This window comes from Lytechinus pictus, chromosome 15 (genome assembly GCF_037042905.1).
Source record: "Lytechinus pictus isolate F3 Inbred chromosome 15, Lp3.0, whole genome shotgun sequence".
Classification (NCBI taxonomy): domain Eukaryota; kingdom Metazoa; phylum Echinodermata; class Echinoidea; order Temnopleuroida; family Toxopneustidae; genus Lytechinus; species Lytechinus pictus.
The window spans coordinates 24257084-24284893 of record NC_087259.1 but is presented as its reverse complement, the minus strand read 5'-3'; the positions used below and the strand labels follow the sequence as shown (position 1 = coordinate 24284893).

Below are 27810 nucleotides of genomic sequence, written 5' to 3'. Positions count from 1 at the left end.
ATGATTTCTTCTATAAATTGAATAAATAAATTAAAATAATTTTTTGATTTTTTAACAAGAAATACATGCATGGGACCAGTCATAGCTAAATGAAAGGGAGACTCGACAGAACATTAGGCAAGACCACAAAATGACTTTTTCTCTTGCTTGCTTAGGAGAAGCAAAATTTACTGCTTTTCTTAGAGGAGTGTGGTGGAATTGTTAACATCAAACCTGATACTGGAGATGTATGTAATTTAGCTTGTCTATTCATCTTTAGCTTCATAGCAGTGTGTCTTTTATCACAAAACACAATTTTAGGGATCACAGGATACAGTTTTTCATACCCTGAAATTATAGCAGGTTTGTGAATATAATGAAATGTTAACAAACGTTTTTATATTGAATTATTATAGATAATCATAGAGGGTAGTATTGGTACAACAACAGATGGCGATATTGCACTCGATGACATCAGCCTAACACCAAACTGTGCTCCAGCCTCTGAAAGCATCCCAGCTATATCAACAGTACCCCCATGTAAGTGTGAATGGTGGACCTGCATCTGTGCACCTAAAATTTGAGATTTAGATTTAAAAAAAAATTCTTTAGCATTCAACAAAGTTTTCAGTTGATATTTTTCTCATATTCTTGAGGGCGAGAGTGCTGAAAATCTCCTAAAAATTCAAGCGAAATATATAAATTTTCTAATTGATAATCAACAGTCACCTGTAATCATTAGATTGGCAAAAAAAAAAACAATGGGGCTTCAGGTCTGTATGGCCTTTCATCAGGCTTTTTATATATATACTTAAAGATGTAGAAATGATTTAGTGTCCATGTTATATTAATATTAATCCACAAATACATGTATATATTAAAATCTTTCAGTATGGCATGATGCCCTGTGTCTGCACAGCGTCCCTTCTCCGCGCATATGCATATCTGTGTGATTCTAAACAAAGAAGATATTGATCAACCACACTCTTTATATTTGCAACATAAATATACACAAATACAAAGCAGGATTAGACAAAGTGATGATGTTTGTAAATATGCAAGCCTAATGTGCAAATAATGAGGATATTATTGTATATTTAGAATTGAATAGACTTTATTTTTTTAGATACACTTAGATATTACTTAATATTTAGATTTTACTTAATAGTTTGACTTATTCATATTCCATAATTGATGTTTTTCTTTATATGGAAGAGCTGTCATCTATGTCAAACTTCTGACTTTTAAATGACTCCTCCACAATGTATAATTATTCAATCTTGATATGAGATATTATTGACATGTTTTTATGTGGAAATCAAACAAATAAATAAATAAATTTCTCTGAAAAATCTTTATGATTAGGAAACTCAATTTTTCTATACACAGCTCAAATAGCATGCACAGGAGGTCAGCTACCATGTAACTTGGGTTGCATTGATGAGTCATCGTATTGTGATTTCAAACATGATTGTCTCCCGGGTCAGGAAGATGAGCTTACATGCCGTGAGTAATAATATTTTTAATATAGGGTATTTTAAAAGCACACATATCCACCTTGTTAGGTGCTCAAGGCGCTCCTACGTTACCCCAGGTAAGCTAGTCTACTGATTCCGGTGCTCACAGCTTTTTGAAGAAATTCTTCCTGCCCGTACCCATTTACCTCACCTGCGTTGAGTGCAACGAATTGTGGATCAATATTTTTTCAGAAGGGAATTATGCCATGGGTGGGATTAAAACCCATCGCCCTGTTTAGGGAGTCCAGAGACAAATCCACTGGATCTCAATGCTCAACATATCCAGTCAGTTTATAGTTGAAGTTCGAAACATTAGGTTAACATCGATTTGTACTTTCACAATCTGAGCTGAAAGGTTGAATTGTCTACTACTAAATGAAGCCCTGAAAATTTTCAACTGAAAGTCATTATTTCATGCTTCAAAAAGTAGAATATACTAGTGACTGGATACTCAATCCCAACTTTTTTACATATGCTAAAGGTGTTACAATAATTGTGTATGGTTTTTTTCTTTTCTCTAAAATGTTAACTAATTGTTTTAATGACTTGCATTTTAAGTATCATTGTTGTCTATCGACCACTGTTTTATGCTGTTTAGCTAAGTCTGTGGTTAAAAGGCAGAAATTGATATTTGATATCCCCTTGTATTTGTCCATTGAAAAAAGATTTGTGGTGAATACTAAAATACACTAAACAAAAAATGATTTAAATTAGAAAATTTGTATTATTCTTGTTTTTTAGCTGTATTCTGCGATTTTGAAACTGACATGTGCTATTGGACTCAAGCCAGTGACAACGACATAGATTGGACATGGTATAACCATGGTGAAGACCCACTAACTTACAATGGACCGGACGCAGACCATACTACAGGAGGTGCGAGTGGTGAGTTATCTCAGAATGTACATTCTTTGGTTGATATGTGAATCTATGTTTTACCCACGTGACAAAATGGGGTGAAGCAACTGCACTCATCCAGAAATTGAAATATTCTCAAATTAATTGACAAATTCCAATGTTTCATCAATATACTTGCATTTCTTCAAAAAGATTAACTGGTAATCTTTTAAAATTTTGTTTTCAAATTTCCAATTTTACTTTTTATTAAGAGGCCTTTGACCCTATAACACAAAGGTTTACAATCGGTGGATAAATGGAAATAGCCAATCAAGAGGATTCTTGCGTGTGCAATTTGTTTAAACACTGACCAGGAACCAATCAGGAATGTCCTTTCATACATGTATATACAATCCATCACAAACGTTTCTGTTCTTGGGCCTGAAGACCATTTGTGATGTTTCTAAAAGCTTCTAAAAAATGAGTTACACATGAGTATACACACACACGACTGGAACATTTTCTGCTTACTAGTCAGTGCTAAGCCAGCTACATGGGGATTAATCATTTAGCACAGGAACATGTCACCAGTTTGTATAGTCATGAACCTTTGGGTGTGATATAAATCAAATTCTCTTTTTTTTTGGTGGCAGCAGTGGGATGAAATGTATCTGTCTTTAAATAGGTGCTTTATAAATGTATATGTTCATGAGCATTACTATTATCCATATCAATGATACACACCTTTACTAAGCATGTTTTAATCCATTTTCCTCAGGCCACTATATCTACGTGGATGGGTCCATTTCAAAACTGGATGATATTGCCAAGATCATCAGTCCCATGTATAAGAAATCAAAGAGGGGTTGCCTCTTCACACTGTGGTACTATATGTTTGGAATCGAATATGGTGACTTGGAAGTGCGTCTGATGACCGGGGAAGAGGACTATCGACTGACGAAGGCCAACGATGGCGCATCTGATTATGGCAAGTGGCAGATATACATCACGGAGATACCTCCCTGCTCGACTAATTTTCAGGTTAATTCTTCTCAGTCAAATTGATATATTTAGTATTATTGGTAAAACAGATCATCGAGTCATTTGAAGTAGAAAGAAGTAATAAAGCAAAGCAAATAATGCATATTCTGATCCGATCTGAAATGTTCAGTTTGTTTGTGACAGGCTGCAAAGTTATTTGAATTTAAAACAGATTCTAGGTAATATGTAAAAAAAGAAAAAGCATTCCGTATACAATTTGGAAGAAGGGTCACTTAATTTCTAGTTTGATTAAGAATGTAAATGTTGGTTGAATTGGAAGGGAGGTGGATCCATGTGATTGCTTGTGACTGATGTGGAGCAAGAAAGTGCTTTAAAAGCAACATTTCAAGCGTATATTGTCGAGGTGAATTTCAAGCGTTCAAATCTATTTGAGTTAGCAAGAGAATGTTAAAAAAGTGTGTGAAGTGTGTTTAGGTAACCTCTTAATAACATTCCGTCAATCATCGTTGAGGAGTATCTTACAAAGCAGCTTGTCGTTTTCCTGAATTATTCTGCTTTCAGCCAATCCTATGCAAAGACGTCATATGCTTGCAGTAGTTTTAATTGAAATATCACTGATAAGATACCTCATGAAATGCTCCCCACAGCTATGTTACACAAACCTTTACAATCAGTCACAATAAGACAATGGCCAATCATGGCCATTCTTATGTGTGCATAATGAACGCAAACTCAGTTTTGACCAATCAGAATCATTGTTTGTGTAATGGGTTCCAGGTTGCTGTAGAGTCTGAGGACAGACAGAAGGTACCAACTGAGGGCGGTTTTGCCGTAGATGATATGCTGTTCCAAGATTGTGAATACCCTGAGGCTGTCTCTCCTGGGTCGTGCGGGATCGGAAATTCTCAGTGTGCCAGCGGTGAATGCTATCCGACTAGTCAGATGTGTGACTTTACCCCAGACTGCTGTGATCTGACGGACGAACAGAATTGCGGTACGTAGTCTGCGAGATACTGGGTTCTTACTGCTAGTCTATCAATCAGGCCTGATCAAGTGTGGTCCAGTGGTTAGAGCATTGGACTCATAATCGCAAGGTTGTGAGTTTGAATCCCCACTCTGCCATTGCCTCCACTTTGATAAAAAGGCCCGAGAGTAATATTTGTTGTTTATATAAGGTCAGCCACTACGACTGATTAACCTAGACGTAAAATATTTCCTAGGTAATTGGTTACATACCAGCTTGGCGTTAACCAGCAAAATTCTGTCCTGCTGAGTTCCTACGGGAGTTACCATAAACAGAAACAGAAGTAAACTAATGTGCTAGATGGACAAAAAAACCTCCTGATTACTCTACAGATAAATATTGGTATGATTATCAAAATGCCTCCCAGTGATCATGAAATCAAATGAAATCAAACCTTTCAACTATCCACAATATTTAAAGGATAAGAAAGCATCTTTACGTCATTTCTCCACCCTTCTTTCATGTATCTCAATTTGATTCATGTTGATTTTATCAGGCTCCCGTGGCTATACGATGTGCGACTTTGAGAATGGATTGTGCAATTGGCAACAACTGGAAACCGATGAGTTTGATTGGACCCGTCGGAGTGGACCCACCAGCAGTGATGGGACGGGACCAAGCAAAGATCATACAACTGGTTCAGGTTCGTAGGCCTATTCCGGGGCCCCCTTCTTACAAAGAATTATGATTGATCTAATCAACCACAACTATTGAAAGCTAGCAATGTCAACATCTAAAATACATGTTTGTTCAAAATATTTTCAAGATAAAAATTATGATGTATAATCATACATTCATCGTTCTTTTAAAAATTCAGTCTTCTATTTCTTTCTAAACGACATCATGCAAGTTTTCTGGAGGAAAAACATGACATTGTTGGATTGGTTTAGGTTGATCGGATAACTCGTAAATCCTTGTAAGACAGGGGCCCCAAATTTGGCAACAATCCACACATCGCCACTCTCCACCCAGGTGTTCAATGGGTACCAGGTAGGATGTGAAAGCCTATGTAGTATGCCTAGCAATTTGGAACCCTTGTTGGAATGCTCCCCAGGGAGTGGAGAAAGTGCATGCATTGTGTGTGGGCATGCCAGGATTTGATGACTGGGGTAATAATTATTATTTTGTAATTTATGTGATTTTGGTTGATGTGATTTGAATTTACTGCATGAATGTGGTGAGATTTGCTCTTATTTTTTTTGATGTATGTGATCTGATTTGGATGACAATATTGTGAAGTGATTTGTTGCATATCAACTCCTTTCTCTTCTGCCTTGAGCAGTTTCATGTAGGGAAGAGGATTCAAACAAGACTTAGTGTAATAACCTCCATATTATCCGGACTGTTAGAAACAGAGTTCAGTTTCCACTTTCCTGGGTCAGATTCAGTCATTTTCTATATTTTCCCTCCAGGCTACTATCTGTACACCGAAGCGAGTAATCCGCGAAGAAATGGTGAACGGGCCAAACTTGGTAGCTTTAACATCCAATCAACAATTACTGGACAGTGTGTGGTGAGTTCATGTCTTGCTTGATTAATCAAATTTGATTCAAGCAGATCAGGGTATGATGAAATGGGAATTTTTGATGTTCTAGACAGCGTAACTCTCCCTCATTATGAGTAAAATTAACAATTTTAAATAAAGGATATGGAATGGGGTACTGAGGATAAAGAAAGTAATAGCTAGTATTTGAGAAATAGTGGGCAGTCAGGGGGTTACTATCTGTAGTAGATATAGGGGTAGGGGGCTATTGTCTGTAGTACATATTAGGGTAGGGGGTTACTATCTGTAGTAGATATAGGGGTTGGGGGTCTCTATATGTAGTAGATATGGGGGTAGGGTGTTAGTATCTGTAGTAGATACAGGGGTAGGGGGTTACTATCTGTACTAGATATAGGGGTAGGGGGTTACTATCTGTAGTAGATATAGGGGTAGGGGGTTACTATCTGTAGTAGATATAGGGGTAGGGGGTTACTATATGTAATACATATTAGGGTAGGGGGTTACTATCTGTAGTAGATATATGGGTAGGGGTTACTATCTGTAGTAGGTATAGGGGTAGGGGGTTACTATCTGTAGTAGATATGGGGGTAGGGGGCTATTATATGTAGTACATATCAGGGTAGGGGTTTACTATCTGTAGTAGATATGGGGGTAGGGGATTACTATCTGTAGTTGATATAGGGGTCGGGTGTTACTATCTGTTGTAGATATAGGGGTAGGGGATTACTATCTGTAGTAGTTATGGGGTAGGTGGTTACTATCTGTTGTAGATATAGGGGTAGGGGGTTACTATATGTAGTAGATATGGGGACAGGGGGTTACTATCTAGTAGATATAGAGGTAGGGGTTCCTATCTGTAGTAGATATGGGGGTTGGGGTTACTATATGTAGTAGATATGGGGGCAGGGGGTTACTATCTTTAGTAGATATAGAGGTACATGTAGGGGTTACTATCTGTAGTAGATAAGGGGTAGGGGGTTACTTTCTGTAGTAGATAGGGGGTACTATCTGTAGTAGATATGGGGCAGGGGGTTACTATCTTTAGTAGATATAGGGGTAGGGGGCTACTATCTGTAGTAGATATGGGGGCAGGGGGTTACTATCTGTAGTAGATATGGGTGCAGGGGGTTACTATCTTTAGTAGATATAGAGGTAGGGGTTACTATCTGTAGTAGATATAGGGGTAGAGGGTTACTATCTGTAGTAGATATGAGGGAAGGGGGTTACTATCTGTAGTAGATATGAGGTAGGGGGTTACTATCTGTAGTAGATATCGGGGTAGAGGGTTACTATCTGTAGTAGATATGAGGGTAGGGGCTACTACCTTTAGTAGATATAGGGGTAGGGGGTTACTAAGTACATACACATATATTTGTTTTCTGTGAGGAGGGGATGTGATCTTGTGAAAAACGAACCTTATGTGATATTTAATGATTTCGTGCACATTTTAGTGAAGTTTGTGAAACTTCTGTGAGGAGGGGATGTGATCATGTGAAAAACGAACCTTATGTGATATTTAATGATTTGGTGCACATTTTAGTGAAGTTTGTGAAACTTTCCAGTGAGAAAGGAAGTTTTCACTTTTTTCCGGGGGGGGGGGGGGCATTAATTCTGCCCCCTTTCGCTACGTACCAACATGTTATTGATTTATCACATGCTCCCCTCTCCCCCACGGGAGATTTGTATAGGACCAATCGCTTTAAGATTATTGTTCATACGGTACATTCCAAGTTGACTTTGATTCAAGCAGATCAGGGTATGATGAAATGGGAATTTTTGATGTTCTAGACAGCGTAACTCTCCCTCATTATGAGTAAAATTAACAATTTTAAATAAAGGATATGGAATGGGGTACTGAGGATAAAGAAAGTAATAGCTAGTATTTGAGAAATAGTGGGCAGTCAGGGGGTTACTATCTGTAGTAGATATAGGGGTAGGGGGCTATTGTCTGTAGTACATATTAGGGTAGGGGGTTACTATCTGTAGTAGATATAGGGGTTGGGGGTCTCTATATGTAGTAGATATGGGGGTAGGGTGTTAGTATCTGTAGTAACATTCCAAGTTACAATACGAAACATAATTTCTTTCTTAAAATGTCATGAACAATAAACAATAAAATATTAGATTCTTAAAAAGTGACCACTCTTCATTATAATGAATTCAATACTGCCCCCCCCCCCTGCATTTGCGCATGTCCCACCAAACACACTTTCAAAGACTTTCAGATGACATGCAGAGCTTGAATGAATTACTGAGTAAAAACATATCTTATTTGCAACTCGATTCCTGAATGAAATACCGCTGCGACATTATACGTTAAGACTTGCGACGTTATGCGTTAGTAATTTAAGCTAAGACATTATGCGTTGACTGTGACATTATGCCAAAATCATCCAACACATAATGTCGCAATTGCGACATTATGCATCGCTGCGACATCGGTTGTAACAGGGGTTACTATCTGTAGTAGATATAAGGGTAGGGGGTTACTATCTGTAGTAGATATGGGGGTAGGGTGTTACTATCTGTAGTCTCTATGGGGGTAGGGATTTACTATTTGTAGTAGATATAGGGGCAGGAGGTTACTATCTGTAGTACATATAGTGGTAGGGGTTACTATCTGTAGTAGATATGGGGGTAGGGGGTTACTATCTGTAGTCTCTATGGGGGTAGGGATTTACTATTTGTAGTAGATATAGGGGCAGGGGGTTACTATCTGTAGTACATATAGTGGTAGGGGTTACTATCTGTAGTAGATATGGGGGTAGGGGGTTACTATCTGTAGTCTCTATGGGGGTAGGGATTTACTATTTGTAGTAGATATAGGGGCAGGGGGTTACTATCTGTAGTACATATAGTGGTAGGGGTTACTATCTGTAGTAGATATGGGGGTAGGGGGTTACTATCTGTAGTCTCTATGGGGGTAGGGATTTACTATTTGTAGTAGATATAGGGGCAGGGGGTTACTATCTGTAGTAGATTTGGGGTAGGGGGTTACTATCTGTAGTAGATATAGGGGTAGGGGTTACTATATGTAGTAGATATGGGGTAGGGGTTACTATCTGTAGTAGATATAGGGGTAAGGGGTTACTATCTATAGTAGATATGAGGGTAGGGGGTACTATCTGTAGTAGATATAGGGGTAAGGGGTTACTATCTATAGTAGATATGTACAGGTTAATCAGTGACTGACAAAGTAGGTCTATTCACTTCATCTCTTTCACCCAAAAGACTTTCAATTCTTTTTCAGATCCGATTTTTCTACCACATGGAAGGGATAGGAATCGGGACTCTCAATGTGTATACTAGGACCTCAGTTAATGGGCCCAAGACTTTACTCTGGACCAAAGAAAGGGCAATCGGAGGAGAGTGGGTTTACCAGACTATTCCTCTTCGAAGTAACAGCAATTTTCAGGTAGGCCACAGTTACTGAAAGGCCCTAACTTCAGGTATGCCACATAAAACATTGGCCACAGTTACTGAAAAGCCCCAACTTCAGGAACGCAACATTAACTTTGGCCAGTCACTTAAAGGCCGTAATCTATTTATGAATGTTATATCATTGTACTGATTTACCAGACCATTCAGCTTCAAAATGATTGTAAGTTTATGTGGGTGCATGCGTGTGTGGTTTATTCATAACCTGTGAGATGTCTTCAGGGGGTGTCTTCATCATTATTTTCTCGGTCTATGATCATACATTGACCAAACCATAAATTCATTTGATGTGCATCTGTGTTGCTATGTCAGTCAATATACAGTAAATGGTTCCTCTCAGGTCATCATTGAAGGTGTGATAGGCTACACCACTGACAGCGACATCGGACTTGATGACGTCAGCTTCACGCCAGATTGTAAGCAGATCTCAGGCACTCTCCCAGTGGTTGTTACGGAAGTGAACAGTGAGTTATCGATTTGCAACCTAATTAAATTCAGTTAAAAGATACATATAAGGATCTTTTCGAAATAGAATGGGATCCCTCCTGAAAACAGGGCCCTGTATGGCAAAGTCTAGTTCTTGAACAAAAGACTGATTTCTATAATTGATGACGTTGATTATTGATTATTATTTAATCATACCAATCATCCGTTAGTCCGGGTTATAACTGAGCAAGGTGCCACTTGGGGAAGGAGTAATTTTCATATAGTGCCTCTAGACCAGTTTTTTACGCTAAATATGAATATATGAGGTAAACAGGCTGTATCCTGAAAATTAACCTGTGAGGGCGCTTTTTTTCAAAATGGCCGCCATATTTTCAGAGAATTTGAATTTTCGTACATAGATTTTGACATAAGCATTCAATTGCCATAAACTTAGTGTCATATAAAAGCCAAATAAATTTCCTACAATTTGGTACTATTTATAGGGGATAAGTAGGTCATTTGGCTGAGATTTTAAGTAGAAAACTGCATTTTTTGTAATTTTTTCCCAAAAATTAAAAATTTAACAAATACATGATTTTACATAATTCTATGAAAAATTGATCAATTACCTTGAAATGTTTCTGAAAACTTTATTGATATTCTATTATCATGCATATGAAATTCCAACTCTGTATCATTCTTCTTAGCAAATTTATAAGCTATCAAACTTGAATACTTCAATTTCAGAAATGTCGCTTTTTGTATGCATTTCCATATATTAATACGTATAACATGACTGTATAATACATGTATGTATAACGTGTATAATGTATAGTTAAAACTTAAATGCTATTATCTCCGCTAGTTAATCACTTGCAGAGTTAAGAGTAGGCTTTTCTCTATCAGCTACATAAAACAAAATGTTGGAACATCGAAGCCTAACATTTTTAGGGGGTGGGGGTGTCGAAGTCCTCCCCCCCACCCCCCCCCCCCCCCCCCCGTTGCTATATCATGTTGTTGTATATTGCCTATTTGTTAGAAAAATAACTGTTTTTTGGAGCACCCATTGAGGCAAAAGGCATTTCTGTTATACAGTACATCCACTTTAATTGCTTTGAAACCACTTGGCGAGGAAAGAGTAGGCTTTTTTCTACCAGCTACATCTAAAGAAGTGGCACATCGAAGCCTACCCCTCTCGGGGAGGGGGAGCTTTTGCTTGATATTGCCAATTTATTTGAAAATTCACAACATTGAGGCCAAAAAGCGTTTGTGCCTTGTTGTACACCCCATTTTATTGATTTGAGACCACTTAGAGAGGAAAGAGTAGGATAGAGTAGAGTTTACCAGCTACATATAAATAAGTGCTGGCACGTCGAACCCTAGCCCTCTCAGGGCTGTCTAAGTCAACCCCCCTCCTCTATATCATGTATATTGCCTATTTTATTGGATATTTCACCATTTTGGATCACCCATTGAGGCAAAAGCGCGTTTCTACTATTATAGTACTGCCAATTTTATTTTCTTGCAATGACTCGGAGAAGAAAGAGTAGGCTTTGCTCTATCAGCTGTAAAGAAGTGTTGGCAAATCGAAGCCTATCCCCTTCAGATTGTTCGGGGGCTGTAGAATTTACCTCACCAATTTTTGGTATTTGACTTTCTATTGGACATTCACAATTTTGGATCACTCATTAAGGCAAAAGGGCGTTTCTAGTATATAGTACAGCAAATTATATTTTCTTGCAATGACTTGGAGAGGAAAGAGTAGGCTTTGCTCTATTAGCTCCATATAAAGAAGTGTTGGCAAATTGAAGCCTATCTCATTCAGGCAGCTGTAAAAGTTACCCCACTAATTTTCGGTATTTGGCTACTTGTTGAAAATTCACCATTTTGGAACCCCCATTGAAGCAAAAAGGCGTCTCTTATATATAGTTCTGCCACTTTTATTGCCTTGAAACCGCTTAGAGAGGAAAGAATGGGCTTTGCTTTATCAGCTATAAAGATGTGCTGGCAAATTAAAGCCTACCCCCTTCTGGGGTCTGTCGAAATCACCCCCTCCCCCTTTGCATTATTGCCTATTTATTGGAAAATTCACAATTGTTTAGCCCCCATTGAGGTAAAAAGGCATCTCTGATATATAGTTCTGCCACTTTTACTGCCTTGAAACCAATTAAGGAGGACAGAATATGCTTTGCTCTATCAGCTACCTATAAAGAAGTGCTGGCACATTGAAGATTACCCATCTGGGCGGCTGTCAAACCGGTTCCATGACAATTGCTCCGCCGACATCTGCTCCGCCGACAATTGCTACGCAAAATACGACAACTGCTCCGCCGACAATTGCTCCGGACAGTTGCTCCGCCGACAGTTGCTCCGTCGACACTTGCTCCGCCGATATTTGCTCCGTCGACACTTGCTCCGCCGATATTTGCTCCGTCGACATCTGCTCCGCCGATATTTGCTCCGCCGACAGTTGCTCCGCCGATAATTGCTCCGCCGACATCTGCTCCGATTTTACGACAATTGCTCCGCCGATATTTGCTCCGCCAATAATTGCTCCAATTATACGACATTTGCTCCACGACAATTGCTCCGCAGTCTATTGCTCCGCCGTCATGTGCTCCGATAATACAATTGCATGAACATGTTACAAATTGTTTTGTTGTTGTTTTGTTCTTATTATTTTTGTCTATTTATTTCATTCTCCCCTATCATCACAGCTTTCTGCTTAAAAAAAACAAATTGTTCTCCCTGCCGCCGCCACTGTCTTGACAAATAACGCAGAAGGGGAATGACACACTCCCCATTGGAATTGTGAATCTGGATTTTTGTTCATATATTATTATCATTGGTTTCAATCCGGTCTTGAGCGGGGAGAGAATGGGGGGGGGGGTGCTGGACACAATATCTCTTCCATAGGCGGATCCAGGGGAGGGGCCGAGGCCCCCCCCCCCCCCCACTGAATGAACAAAAAAAACAAAAAAAAAAGGAAAGAAAGAAAAAAAGATGGAAAGAGAAGAGTAAAAAAGAAGAGGAGGAAGACGAGTAAATAAAATAAGATGAGGGAAAGACTTGGAAAATAAAAAGAATCTTTCATGTCACTGTATAAAATTTTCCCTCGCGCTTCGCGCTCGCATTGCCTGTTAGGTGATTTTTCATATCTTGTTCAATGATTATGGAGATTAAATATCAAGTTTGGAAGTCAATATACAAAACATATTTCCCCTCGGGAATCGAACTTTCATTATTTTGTGTGATTTACAAATTGATTTGTAAAAAGTGCTCTGTAAAAATGTCAGTTTTATGGTCTGAATTTTACTATTTTCTACTCGCGCTGCGCACTCGCAAATTTTGATATATCAGGTACCTATTATTTTCGTGTATTCCGTAAAGTTTTCAAAATATCCCTTTTCAGGTCTGATTGTCAAAACGTATCAGCTAGCGCTGCGCTCGCATTTGAATGGAGAGTTATGTATTTCTCAATATTGAATATACAAATAAAATACTTAAAATCCCCATTTAATGACAGTTTATCAAAAAATTTGGCTCGCGATTTGCGCTCGCATTCATGGTTAAAAATATATTAACTGATGCATCCTATTTATGACTACGAAAGTAATTTAAATGTCCAGTTTTCAGACCATAATATCATCAGATTTCGTGCCGTCATTAGGCATTAATGAGTAAGATATTAATTTAGAAATTAAATTGTCCCTTTTGTTTTGTGTCGCGCTTAGCAAGAGGAATAGGAAAATAGTCATTATTTTCATATGATGACATGTCCTAAGGATGTCCCGGTCCTATATATGTCAAAACTCAAAGTAATAATAGAACATATCAGCTCTTTATTAAGTGCAATCCATATCCACCTCACAAATTCACAAAGTGCTTGAAATATAGAGCAGAAATTGACTCTTTTTTACGTCGGAAAATCAAATAGTTTATTCTATTTAAAACATTATCCAGTTTCAGATCACAATATCAAAAATGTTCTGCTCGCGCTTTGTGTTCGCATTATCAAGTTAGGAAGATCCCATATTACTCATTCTTTTCATGGTTTACAAAACATGAATAGAGTGTCCCGTTTTATGTCTAAATCTCGATTTTTCCGCCCGCGCTTCGCGCTCGCTTAAATTGGTTAGTTATTTATATATAGCTATCCTGTTCACGATTACAAAAATTGATTGAAATTTTCCATTCTTTATGTAGAAATTTCAAAATGTTTCAGCTCGCGCTTCGCGCTCGCATTATTTGATTGTTGAAATATGTAGCGTCTTCATGGCTAAGTGCAAGCAATCCTTAACAGGTTATCTTTTCGATCACTTTAAAATGTATACGTTAAAAAAATTTCTGCTTGCGCTTTGCGCTCGCATTATTAATGAAAGGAAGATCCCCAATTACTCATCCTTTTCATGATTCACAAAACATGAATAGAGTGTCTCGTTCAGTAGGTCTAAATCTCGAAATTTTCCGCTCGCGCTTTGCACTCGCTTTATATGATTTTTAAAGTATTTAACGTCTTCATGGCTAACTGCAAGCAATCTTTAACAAGTTCCTTTTCCATCAGTTCATTTCTGCTCGCGCTTCTCGTTCGTAGTAATTATTTAATTGCATACACATCTTTCTCAGGAGAACAAACATTGACCAGAATGTTCCAATTTTAGAAAAAAAAACATAAAATTTCCTTTAAAAATTTAGCTCGCGCTTCGCGCTCGCATTATATAAATAAGGATTATGATATTATATATTTATGTTGATTTATAAGAATAAAGCTAAGAAGTGACTTTAGGACTACCCCTTCAAAGAAACCAAAATCATCATCGAGCGGCCGATCGGGGAAAATATGGCTATAAACCCACCCCCTCCTATTGGCGAAGGCTAGATCAGCCCCTGCCCTTCTGCTTTCCAGCAACTTATACACCATACATTCGCGCCCCCTATTCTCTCTCACTCTTTCTCGTTTTGTTCTTCCACAATATTAATTTTCATTGGTTACCGCTTGATTTATTGTATATTTATCAGCATTACAATTATTAATATTTTTATCAATATTTTTTAATACGTCTTGGGCCTTATCTACCCTTGCACCTTTTTTCTTTAAATTTGTTTCAAACGAAAGCATGATCATCACTGGCGTACAGATAGGGGAGGGGCGTGCTAGGGGTCACGGATCCCCCCAATTCTCCCTACCAATGAAAAAAAAAGAATAAAGGAAAGGAAACTAAATGTCATCCTTGTCTGGCTCCCTCCATTTTTTTGTTGGCTCATTACGCTACTGGTGAGTTACTATAAGACGAGGCGTCGGTTGTATTTTTTTTCTATTCTGTGCAATAGCAACAATATAAATATATTTTAATAAATGAATATATGTATGTATCTCTCTCATAACGTATAAACAAATAATGTTGTTTCTAAAAGACAATAATACATATATATATATACCAGTAATAATATAGTTACATATTCATGAAACCCAATAACGCATCGCACTGAATTTGTAATGCGAGCACGAAGCACGAGATGTTATTAACCTGGAAAGGGGACATTTATACGCATTTTTTAATTGTAAACATAAAGCATACCTATTGAATTTCACCTGGAGCAAATATCTCCACTTCGGAGCATATTTCGCCAGAGCGATTTTGACGCTAAGAATTTTTTTTTTGTCCCGTCATAATAATTACATGAACACGCGTATTTTTTTTTTCATTTTAATCACCAGGCACGAAATAAAACAAATGCCCCCCCCCCAAGGAATAAGAATTAAGAATATACATCCCTCCTTTGTGCTTATCCCTTTTTTCTATTTCTTTCTATGTTATGTATCAGGGGCCGCGGAACCGGGGGCTGGGGGCTTCAGCCCCCCCCCTCCCCCTTTTTTTCCAAAACCGTGTACAAAAACGTAAAAATGACCATATGATTGTGATTTTTAGCATGGCCAGCCCCCACTTTGAAAACAGTTCCGCGGCCCCTGTGTATGTCATGTAATCAAATTTACTTTGCAATATATATATTATAATATACACATTTGTAAATTGACGTCTTCATCCTGTGCTGCAATTGTTATGCGCATGAAAGTACGAATTAATTTAAATGTCGCAATATCGGAGCAATTTACGGCGGAGCAGATGTCGGCGGAGCAAACATTGACGGAGCAGATATCGGCGGAGCAATTGTCGCGATGCAATTTTCGGCGGAGCAGATGTCGGCGAAGCAATTATCGGCGGAGCAGATGTCGGCGGAGCAAATATCGGCGGAGCAATTGTCGTATAATCGGAGCAGATGTCGGCGGAGCAATTTTCGGCGGAGCAGATGTCGGCGGAGCAAATATCGGCGGAGCATATGTCGACGGAGCAAATATCGGCGGAGCAAGTGTCGACGGAGCAAATATCGGCGGAGCAAGTGTCGACGGAGCAACTGTCGGCGGAGCAACTGTCCGGAGCAATTGTCGGCGGAGCAGTTGTCGTATTTTGCGTAGCAGTTGTCGGCGGAGCAGATGTCGGCGGAGCAATTGTCGGGTCACCGTCAAACCATCCCACCCCTTTTGCATTATTGTCTAATTATTTGAAAATTCAAAATTTGTGAGGCCCCATTGAGGCAATAGGCACTTCTGCTGTATAAACACCCGATTTCATTTTCTTGAAACCATTTGGAGAGGAAAGAGTAGGTTCCCCTCTTTCAGCTATATTTGTCGAATTGCTGCCATATCGAAGCCTGACCCACTTCAGGGGACTATAGATGTTACCCAACCTTTTTTACAATTTTTTGCCAATTCATTGGAAAACTCGCCATTTCGGAGCCCCCATTGAGGCAAAAAAGGTGTTTCTGGTATATAGTAGAGCCACTTCTTTATATATAGCTGATAGAGGAAAGCCTACTCTTTCCTGTCCAAGTAGTTTCAAGGCGGTAATAGTGGCAGAACTATATATCAGAACCGCCTTTTTGCCTCAATGGGGGCTCCAAAATTGTGAATTTTCAAATAAGTAAGCAATAATAAAAAAGGGGCGGGGTGATTTCAACAGCCCTCTCATGGGGATATGCTTTTATTTTCGAGCATGTCTTTATATGTAGCTGTTTAAAGCAAAGCCTTTATTCTTTTCTCTCCAAGTGGTTTCAAGGGTGAAAAAAGGCAGAACTATACATCAGAAATACCTTTTTGCCTCAATGGGGGCTCCAAAATGGTGAATTTCAAGAGGGGGGGGGGGGTAGTAATTTCAACAGTCCCCTGAAGGGAGCAGGCTTTTATTTGCCGGCACTTCTTTATATGTGCCTGATAAGGCAAAACCTATTCTTTCCTCCTTAAGTGGTTTCAAGGCAGTAAAAGTGGTAGAACTATATATCAGAACGCTTTTTTGCATAAATGGGGGCTCCAAAATGGTGAATTTTCCAATAAATAGGCGATAATGAAAAAGGGATTGGGTGATTTCAACTGCATCCCGGAGGGGTAGGCTTTTATTTGCCAGCACTTGTTTATATATACATGTAGCTGATAGAGCAAAGCCTACTCTTTTCAATCAAAGTCATTGCAAGAAAATAAAATTGGCTGTACTTTATAGTAGAAATGCCCTTTTGCCTCAATGGGTGATTTAAAATGGTGTAATTTCCAATACACAGGCAATAAACATAACATAGAGGGGGAGAGGTTGACTAAGACAGCCCCTGAGAGGGCTAGGTTTCGATGTGCAAGCGCTTAATAATGTGTAGCTGATATACCAAAGCCCATGCTTTCCTCTCCGAGTAATAGCAAGAAAATAAAATTGGCTGTATGATATATAGTAGAAATGCCCTTATGCCTCAATCATGTCAATGGGTGATCCAAAATGGTGAAATTGCCAATAAATAGGCAATATACATGATATAGAGGAAGGGGTGGGGTGACTTAGACAGCACCTGAGAGGGCTAGCGTTCGATGTGCTGCGCTTATTTATGTAGCTGGTAGAACGAACTCTACTCTTTCAAATCAATGAAATAAATAATAAAGCACAAACACTTTCTTACCTCAATGTTGGGTCCAAAATGGTGAATTTCCAAATAAATTAGCAATAAGCAAAAGGGGAGGGGTGACTTCCACAGCCCCCCCCCCCCCCCCCGAGAGGGGTAGGCTTCGATGTGTTACTTCTTTTGATGTAGCTGGTAGAAAAAAGCCTACTCTTTTTCTCTCCAAGTGGTTTTAAAGTAATTAAAGTGGATGTACTATATAACAGAAATGCCTTTTGCCTCAATGGGTGGTCCAAAAAACAGTTATTTTTCTAACAAATAGGCAATATACAACATGATATAGCAACGGGGGGGGGGGGGGAGGACTTCGACACCCCACCCCCTGAAAATGCTAGGCTTCGATGTGCCAACATTTTGTTTTATGTAGCTGATAGAGAATAGCCTACTCTTAACTCTGCAAGTGAAAAACTAGCGGAGATAATAGCATATAAGTTTTAACTATACATTATACATGTTATACATACATGTTATATTATACAGTCATGTTATACGTATTAATCTATGGAAATGCATACAAAAAGCGACATTTCTGAAATTGAAGTATTCAAGTTTGATACCTTATAAATTTGCTAAAAAGAATGATACAGAGTTTTGATACCTTATAAATTTGCTAAAAAGAATGATACAGAGTTGGAATTTGATCCACATGATAATAGTATATCAATAAAGTTTTTAGGAACTTTTCAAGGTAATTGATTAATTTTTCATAGAATTATGTAAAATCATGTATTTGTAAAATTTTTAATTTTTGGGAAAAAATTACAAAAAAATGCAGTTTTCTACTTAAAATCTCAGCCAAATGACCTACTTATCCCCTATAAATAGTACCAAATTGTAGGAAATTTATTTGGCTTTTATATGACACTAAGTTTATGGCAATTGAATGCTTATGTCAAAATCTATGTACGAAAATTCAAATTCTCTGAAAATATGGCGGCCATTTTGAAAAAAGCGCCCTCACAGGTTAATTTTCAGGAAACAGCCTGTTTACCTCATATATTCATATTCAGCGTAAAAAACTGGTCTAGAGGCACTATATGAAAATTTCTCCTTCTCCAAGTGGCACCTTGCTCAGTTATAACCCAGACTACGTGTGATCAAGTGCTAAGCTGTTTGTTGCAGGTGCCAGTTTCAAGAACTATGAAAAAACATTAATCAATGATCCTTTCAATGATATGTACACTACAGGGACATGTGTTGCATCACAAATTACAGAGACTGTTTGATAATTTGATAATATGTAAAACAAGAATACAGAGTGCGGGAGCTTTGTTTTGTGAGCTGAATGTGTGATCACTATAGAATTAAAGAGTGATTTTGAGGAAAATGATAATTAAATATTTCATTCAGTATGTGATTCGTGAGTGGGCGACAGTGCTGCAATTGTACTTTGAATAGTCCATTCAGTCTCTCTCTCTACATTGGGGTTTGGTTGCAGTAAGGTTTGGTATGAGGTCAGGGACCTCTTCCTCAAACTTACAGTCATTTTAAATGACAAGACAAGACAATGGAATGTCACTCAGATCGGTGTCCCACAAGGCTGTTTTTTGTGCCCTTATTCGATCAGCCCAGCCCACGGATCGGACAGTCAGTATCTGCCGATCAGGAAAGGTGTACTGCTCAGCAGATCGTAAATGCATTGATGAGGAGGTGATCTGTGATGGCGTCAACGACTGTTCTGATGGTTTCGATGAACAATCGTGCCGTAAGTAAAACAAACAAACAAAAACAACAGACGAGTAGATAACTAACCTGGGATGAAAACCTCAGACATGTGGTGTATATTGCATAGATTGTGTGTCTTTATCAGTATTAACTTTATTGAATTGTTCTGTTACAATGACTATATATTAATCAACCATAAATCAAGGAAGATTTGTAAGCTTCTTGTTTGTACATGTGTATTATCATATAAATAAAAATAATACAATACAAGCAATGGGACCGACAAATATCTACAGCAACAGCTGTGTTGATAAACAGTACAGTAATATTCGTCATCATGAGAAAGTTGACTATGGTCATTTTATATAATATCCTCTTTATCTACATTCAAGGACTTAAGTGGAAACAAGTCATGATATTCTAAAAATGATTGTATCTGTGGCTAATTTATTGAAAAGTATAATACATCAAAGTTGGTTCTTATGTTGAATTTTTAAAAGTTTTGAATGATGAAGAAAATTATTTTATGTGGTACTCCCTAGACAAGTTTTAATACTTTAAGGGCCGAATATGAAGATGAGTTCAACATCTATTTTAAGAGAATGTTGATACATAAGGAACTGAGACTACATGTCAGTTTAGAATAAACCCAAGTACAGAATATTGTTATCATGCTAGATATTACATATGCCATGGTTTATTATTTTTGCACCCTTATGACTTTTTGCATACCGGTCCATGCTTTTTACTTACCTTGACTAATCCACAAGTATGCCTTCAAAATATGTGAATATCAGGGTTCCCAGCCTATCAGGGAAATCAGAAAATTACTGCTTTTCAGTCAGGGAAAAATCAGGGAATTTGATTTTTTTTCTTAAATACCTCTAATCTGGGAAAAATGCTTCAAATGATGGAAAAATCAGGGAATTTTAATTGGCCCAAAAGTGGAAAGCACGGTAGTCAGTCAGGCTCTATTATAATTTGTTGCATATCAAAACACCATCCATTGACTGACTGGTTATGGTGGTACTAATGTGTTTAACATTATTGTTTTTATACTGAAAATAAATGTCATTCACTGCAACAACTTAGAAAACATGCAAAACTTGGATTGGGTGTAAATAATTATCAGGTAATTTTTAAACTTCATCAGGGAAATGTCAGGGAAAAATCAGGGAATTTTGTTTTTATGAAAAGTTGGGAACCCTGAATATACTGATATAGAAAGAAGACTAAGCCAAGATATCAAAATGAGAGAAGAAATATGTCATATGATTGCTCTAAACTCCTCAATAACTGATTATGTGTATATTTTCTCCCTTTCCCTTTTCTCTTTATATGTGTGCAGAAATCCCAAAAGATGATAGTGAGTATTACATCATGTTATCCGAGAAGAGTTTCATGAATCATGATGCACCTTGTCAGTGATTTTCACTGACTAAATTGTTGTAAGCCAATCAGATGCAAGGATTTCTGTAGCTTTTAACAGTTGTCAGTGAAAATTTATGATTTTTTTTTTATTGATATCTTTCAATAATTAGGACTGCTACTGATTTTGATAGGGCGAATCATGGATTTATAACGATGGGTGCAGAAACTGCATAGATATCACAACGATAAGATTAAATCGTCGGACGGCTGGTAAAAGGGCGCAAATTTCTCGCCAAGCAGAATAGCGCACACACTGAATTCCATCAAACTTTTTAAATATCATCTTATTTCAGACCAAACTTAACTGAATGATGAAATGGAACATGCATAGTAAAGTTGGTCTGAAATAAGTTGATATTACATAGGTTAGATGGGATTTGATGTGTGCGCCCTTCTGCTCGGCGAGAAATTTGCGCCCTTATGCCAGCTGTGCGACAAACTTTTGGTGAATCTTATTCTGGGGGCAATTATTCATTCAAATCATTATTTTGGGGTATAATTTACATTTATTAAATTCCCTCGCATAAACAAAAGAACTTAAATCTATGAAATTAATAGCTATCTTAGGAGAAATTGAATGAGGAAGATTGATACTGTATACATGCAGTTTATAATGTAGAAGGATAAATTTGAAAGCTTCATTCATTTGTGATTCATAATTACATCGTACATCACTATTTTATGGACTTGTTTAACTCCATATTAGAACAATCAAGTCCAATGTCAAGGTCTTGTGTTTTATTCCAGGCAGATGGAGTTTTTTTAATGGTGACAAAAATTTCAAAACAGGAAGTACAACTCTGGGGAACTTTGATTTAAGCTACAAAACTGTTACTTTCTTGATTAATTTCATATGTATATTTATGTATTTCTTAAAATAGCCTTAAAATGGAAATACTGAAGCTTTTTGACAAGCTCTAATTGGAGTAAAATGGCATTTAAGGCAATTTTACGATTTTGCAGTACCAAACACTTCTTTATGTATCTCTATGAGAGTTCCCAAAGCTGTTTCATTTGTCATTTCCTCACAATACTGTGGTGGATGACGTAGCACACAGATACCCCAGGATATAAATACTGTTGTATTAGTAAAAAAAAACATTCATTGAAGTCAAATTCCTTTTGACAATGGTTTACATGTACTTTAACCATTAAAACATTGCTGGTTCTCATATTCAAAAAGTCAAAGACTTTTGATAAAATTTCATAGATGTTTCATTCACCTTGGCTAATGGAGGTCTGTGACCAGAGCATCAACAATATTTTGTTTCCTGCATGGTTTAATTCATTTCAACATTTACTTTACTTGTGCAGATATATATATATATGTGTGTGTATGTTCATAACTTTAACATCTATTTCTTGCCAGATCTTGGTCTAATAATTGGTTTGAGTGTGACATTTGGATTAGCTTTCCTTGTGGCTGTCTCATTGGGAGTTGCATACTTCGTCAGGAAAAACCAAGGAAAGACAAACGATCCGTAAGTAAATTCTTAAGTTCAGAATGTGTGATGGATTTTTGGCAGAGCACCCCCTTCAGGATGTAGACCTTTAGATTCGATCGCAGAAAAAAAAAATTAGAATCAAGGGTGTATATTCTACCTTTTTGCAATTACCAGGAATAAGGGATTATTACTGAAGTAGAATAGTCACACGAGGGACAATTTTCATTGTTGGATTTTATGGGGATTATATCAGTGGCCTAAGAAACCAACATAACATTTTTTCTCAAACTTTTTTGCACCTGTACTGAGGGCGGGGGGGGGGAGGCAGATGTTCCCCACCCTCTGCCTCTCTTTAGGAAGAGAATGATGTTACAAGGACTAGCAAGGACCTGCAATTGTGAATATCATATAGTTAATCATTTTTGTCTGAAATTATCTTTTTAATACTCTTTATTTATGATTCATGCCAAAAATGCTAGCATATTATGTTTATTATGTTATGAAAAATGTATAATACGAATGTTATGGATGCAGAAGAAAACAATAAATCAAATCAAATCAAAATACAAATAAAAAAAGACATTTGATCAAATACTTAAGAAACAATGTAATGCATTTAAAAGACATATACTGGAAATCCTTATCCTTAAAAACTCTTTGAAAACACCTCATACTTGAATCCCACAATCTTAATAGCCTTAAACTTTAAGGGCAAGTTCACTCCAGCTGCTATATTATTTGAAATTATTAATTTCTTCATTTATTGAGTCCCTTCATTTTGAAACAATAGAGGGCAAAGACATTGGTTTTAGTTAATTTTACATCAAACATTTGGTACTTCAGTACAGAAGTCCATCGATGAAAAGTACATCTGTCTGATCAAACTTATCTGCTGAAGTTATCCTTTCTATTCTTGCATCTTTTTTGCAGTGCACTTACGGGAGCTACTTTCACAACAGGAATGTCAAACCCAGGATATGCAAATGTGAGTAACTAATTGTCTGATAGAAATTTAGGTTGTTTATTCACTTGGTCTACAAGCAGTTGGTCTACTTTTCAGATAATACCACATGGGCTTAAACCATTTGGTCTACTATCTTTTATAATTTTGATCTATTTGCTGTTGGTCTGAGACTCACTTAGTCTAACTACCAATTAGTCTAATGCACAGACAGTCTAATTTTCACTTTGCCTACTTGCACTTTGTCAAACGAAAATTTGGTTCATAAATAGTTCATCTAAGAGGTGTTACACCAAAATGGCTAATGGGTTAACTGGTAAATATACCAAATGGTCCGTAGATGAAAAGGGGACCGTTTCATGAAAGTTGTCAGCACTGACAAGATATCTTTCTCCGACAGTCACCATAGTAACAGTCAAGAGGCCAGAGCTTCTGAGCCAATCAAAAGCAAGGATTTCATTGAAATAGTCAGCACTGACAATTCAGTCAGTGCTGACAACTTTCATGAAACACCCCTCTGGTTGTTAACAAACTAGGATTAGACCATGTGGGATGAGACCAGACAGACTGTAGACAAAGAAGTTGTAGGCCAAGTGGCAATTTACCAAAACTTGTACCACTTTTACCTTATTGTTAGGTTATATCTATTCAGAATAGATATAACTGTAGTATTTGAGGAAATATAACTCCATTGTATATGATATATTCAGAGATTGCAATAGCACTCATTGCATGTGGATGATTGTCTTTGCAAACTAGAACTCTCAGTTATATAAACATATTGCCACTTGCTCCAGTCATATGAGGCTAAATAGTTTTTAAAAAATGATGATTTGTGCAGTCACATGTCAAAGTTTTGAAATTATCAACAAGCTTTCAAAACTGGGATTCCAACAGGCAACACATTTATTCAAAATAGCTGTTCTGTTGCCTATGATGTCCAATATATTTTCATTTGTATTTTTACTTGTATTTTTTATTTGTTTTTCAGGAAACTTCCACCAACAAGGAGATTGCTTTTTCGATGAATAGGTCAGATGCTTGATCAGTATCAATGGTTGTTATGGCAACTTAATCTTATGCCCAAGTACACCTGAATGCAGATAATTTGATTTTGAATCTTATAGAACCAATAGATGGACTTGTCTAAAGGATCAAGGGAATAAATATCTCTTTTGTGTTTTCTGATTGTTAAGGTAAATGTTTTTGCTTTAAAGTTTTATGTTCCCCTTTAGAATATCTAACCCCTTTCATTGCCTTTCTTTTAACTGCATACATATTTTTAGTGTTAAAGGTTCATTATTGATTATTCATTTAAATGCCTTATTAATATTTGGTAGGGGAAAATGGAGAAAGTATGAGACAAACCTGAATATCAAGGCTACCTTACGACTGGTCCACGATCCGATATTGGAACACATTGCATTTTGCTCATTTTCTGAAATTGTGAATGAAAAGTATATTTTTATTTGTGGTTCAAATTAATTGAAATAATACTAATGTAACAATTTTGGATGATTAGAAGCCTTTATTTTGGAGTAAAGGCCAAATTAGTCTCAAATCGTAGCCAATCATACGATAGCCATGACGTCATTACGACTATATATGAAATTCACTTTTATTTTAATAAGGGCGATATCATAGCCACAGATTTGAACATAGGTATTAGTATGATGTTATAAAATATTACACAGTAAGATATTCCATGTCTCAATAAAAGCATCAAATTCTACTACGATTTATTCTGAAATCGGGTCGCAGACCAATCGTAAGGTGTGCGGTGGCCTTTAGGTATCTTCCTCCGTTGTATAGAAGAGTAATGTTGAATTACAGATGTCCTGTTTACTTTGAACCCATTTATTTCCAATTAATTAATGTACAGTTATTACCCCAGGTAATAAAGAAACAATATACATGTATACATATTTAAAAAAAAACTGATATGAACGTTTAAATGAAACAAAAAAACTGCATTGATCCTGATGAGATAATTGTTATTTCAGACATTAAAATATGAATTTTTACAAATATATTTTTCCTTATTTTTTTCATCAGAATATTTGTATTATTGAATGTTGTTTTCTTATACTTACTGATAATGGAAATGACTGTTCTTTTGGAAGTTAACAGTAAAACATATTTACTCTTGATTTTGTTTATAACTTTTCATTCAATGTGGAATAAATATAATGTTGATAATAAAAAAATACAAATGTAATGATTATTCTGTTTGTAAATAAAAAGATGTATTTTCCTGTGTGGAAACTGATAGGTTCACTTAGAGCTCAAATTTCAATTTTCTCAAGGTTGCTGTCACCTCCTCTCATTTCTTTTTTCACCGCTCTCCCCTTCTCTCCCTCTCTCCGTCTCTTAGATTGTAGTAAAGGTTACTTACACCTTTCATTTTCATTTAAGGCCATCTTATGATTGATGAATTAATCACAAATACAAAGAGACTACAGGCATACTTCATTGACTAAATGTACTAGTAAATGTCATGGAACTTATAGCATTATATTATATAATTAATGATTGCCAATTTATGTTTTGAAGTTTTAAGCACTGGTCAGCCTACCCATAGATGGTATTTAGATCTTCATTCAATCGGTTGTTTTTTTAAGGTTTCAAACAACACTTGTAATATGATGTTTTGGAAGTATATAATTTCATTAATGCAACTAGAATTTTGTTTATATTTACATCTTGACCAATTTATTGTTTTATGTATAACAAAGTTGTTCTATACTTGTATGAATGTACCTATAACCGTCAATTATTATTCTCTTTGAATGTTTCTCTATCATGAAGTGATACGCTTTCTCATCTTCCTACTTTCTGACTCATTATGTCTTTCCATCTCTCTGTCATTAATGTTTTCATTTTCCTTCCCTTGTATATTTCCTCATATGCTATTCAATCTAATCATGCATCTCTGAATATATTGATTTCTTATGTACCAGAATTTATCATTTATCTGTCTGTTTGTTTCATTTTTCACCATGCATAACAAAAATAAATTGACAGAATATAGTGTTACATTGATATTGATACATAGTACAAACTAAGCATAAACAAAATATGTTTGCAGTGCAGAGTCCCTTAAATAACATAGGAAAGTAATCTGTTTTAACTAAAATTAGCTCGAAATATATTAGAACAAAAGACGAAGATAATGCCCCTTGCAGCACAATAGAATATATATAAATATTTTTGCAGTATATTAATGCATATCATTATTTCACCATGTTAAGATATAGACATCATTTGAATGAAAAAAAAACTTTCATATACCTCAATTGTGAAAAGTACTTGGAAAAAATATCACTTACAGTAATTTGAGAGAAATAAATCCTTCATATTATTCTTGAATGATAAAATATTGTTACGAATTTGTATACAAAAAGGTAGTGAATTCCAAATGTTAGGTCCTTCATGCCTTATAGATTAATGGGCTACGGCACTCCTCGAAGTGTACAAATAAATGTCTAGTTGCTTGTCTAATTGCTTGTTATCACTAACTGTAAATGTTTCTGGAATATTTGTTTTGTATGGACATGCCTTTTACCATGCAGCTGGGGAAGAGAACATCCCTACTATCTCCTGAAAATGATCCTGGTAAATTGATCTCCTGTATTTTTATATGAAATAAAGATGACTTATGTATTTGATTAAATTTATGGATTAATTTGCATCGATTTTTGTTATTATTTTATAAAGATTAGTGCAGTAGCGTGAAGATCAGTGCATAGAAAACAGCGCACATGGCAAGTTGTATCATTGTACCCTCCCTGTCTAACCATTATCTTACATAATCATTTAAGAAATTCAGTGGGTATCAATTTCTTGACGATATTCGTAAAAGTGTGACACATCTAATTATGAAATATTGAATCTATGGTCTGAATGGAAGGCTTGGAAGCATACATTTTTTGGTGATGTTACCTTAAACCTAAAAATAGGCTCAACCTTTGGATAAATAACGATATCTTAAAAATTCCACGAATCTCAATTTATTGACGTTATTCGTAAATGTGGCATACATGTAGTAAATCAAAGGCATTGCCTGTTGAATGAGATTATAATATGCTTCGATGATAACATGGTGATCTAATTATTTAGTTTTAACGTCAATGTACACACGTTATTCTACTCGTGATTCGAGTTTTCATTGAATGAGAGAGATACGCATCTTGTTCATTATTACAAACACTGCTTAGAATGTTCTTTTTTTAGGTTTGAATACATGAAATATCAATAATTTGAGTTCGCGCTTCACGCTCACATTTTTTATTTCGACCTTAGGACTATCCCCACAAAAACGATAAAAAACAGCCTTTAGCGACCGCTCGGGGAAACTGTAGATGAAAATATTTTATCCGCCCCTGTGTCCCCGTCTAATTTATACCCCCGCCAAACGAAGTTTGAAGGGGGTATAATAGGAATCAGCGTACGGTCGGTCCGTTGCAAATCTTGCGCATCGAACTACCTCCTCAGTTTTTAACCAATTCTCATGAAACTTGGACACAACACATACTGGTGTTGGGGTGAAGATGCGCAAGATACATTTTTCGCATGTGTTGGAAATT

At 36.7% G+C, this 27810-nt stretch overlaps 1 protein-coding gene across 1 annotated transcript in view; it reads left to right on the top strand.

The window, feature by feature from the left end:
• Positions 1-26900, top strand: part of LOC129277477 (MAM and LDL-receptor class A domain-containing protein 2-like) — a 52729-nt gene extending 25829 nt beyond the window's left edge. Inside the window, exons 14-27 of the mRNA XM_064110526.1 lie at positions 396-519; positions 1369-1485; positions 2238-2381; positions 3112-3374; positions 4113-4329; positions 4856-5002; positions 5772-5872; positions 9114-9278; positions 9642-9765; positions 19290-19427; positions 20736-20753; positions 22188-22299; positions 23194-23248; positions 24216-26900. Coding sequence (XP_063966596.1) covers positions 396-519; positions 1369-1485; positions 2238-2381; positions 3112-3374; positions 4113-4329; positions 4856-5002; positions 5772-5872; positions 9114-9278; positions 9642-9765; positions 19290-19427; positions 20736-20753; positions 22188-22299; positions 23194-23248; positions 24216-24269 — 1779 coding nt within the window. The 3' untranslated portion in view covers positions 24270-26900. The remainder of the gene's footprint in view (positions 1-395; positions 520-1368; positions 1486-2237; positions 2382-3111; positions 3375-4112; positions 4330-4855; positions 5003-5771; positions 5873-9113; positions 9279-9641; positions 9766-19289; positions 19428-20735; positions 20754-22187; positions 22300-23193; positions 23249-24215) is intronic.
• Positions 26901-27810: the final 910 nt, after the last annotated feature.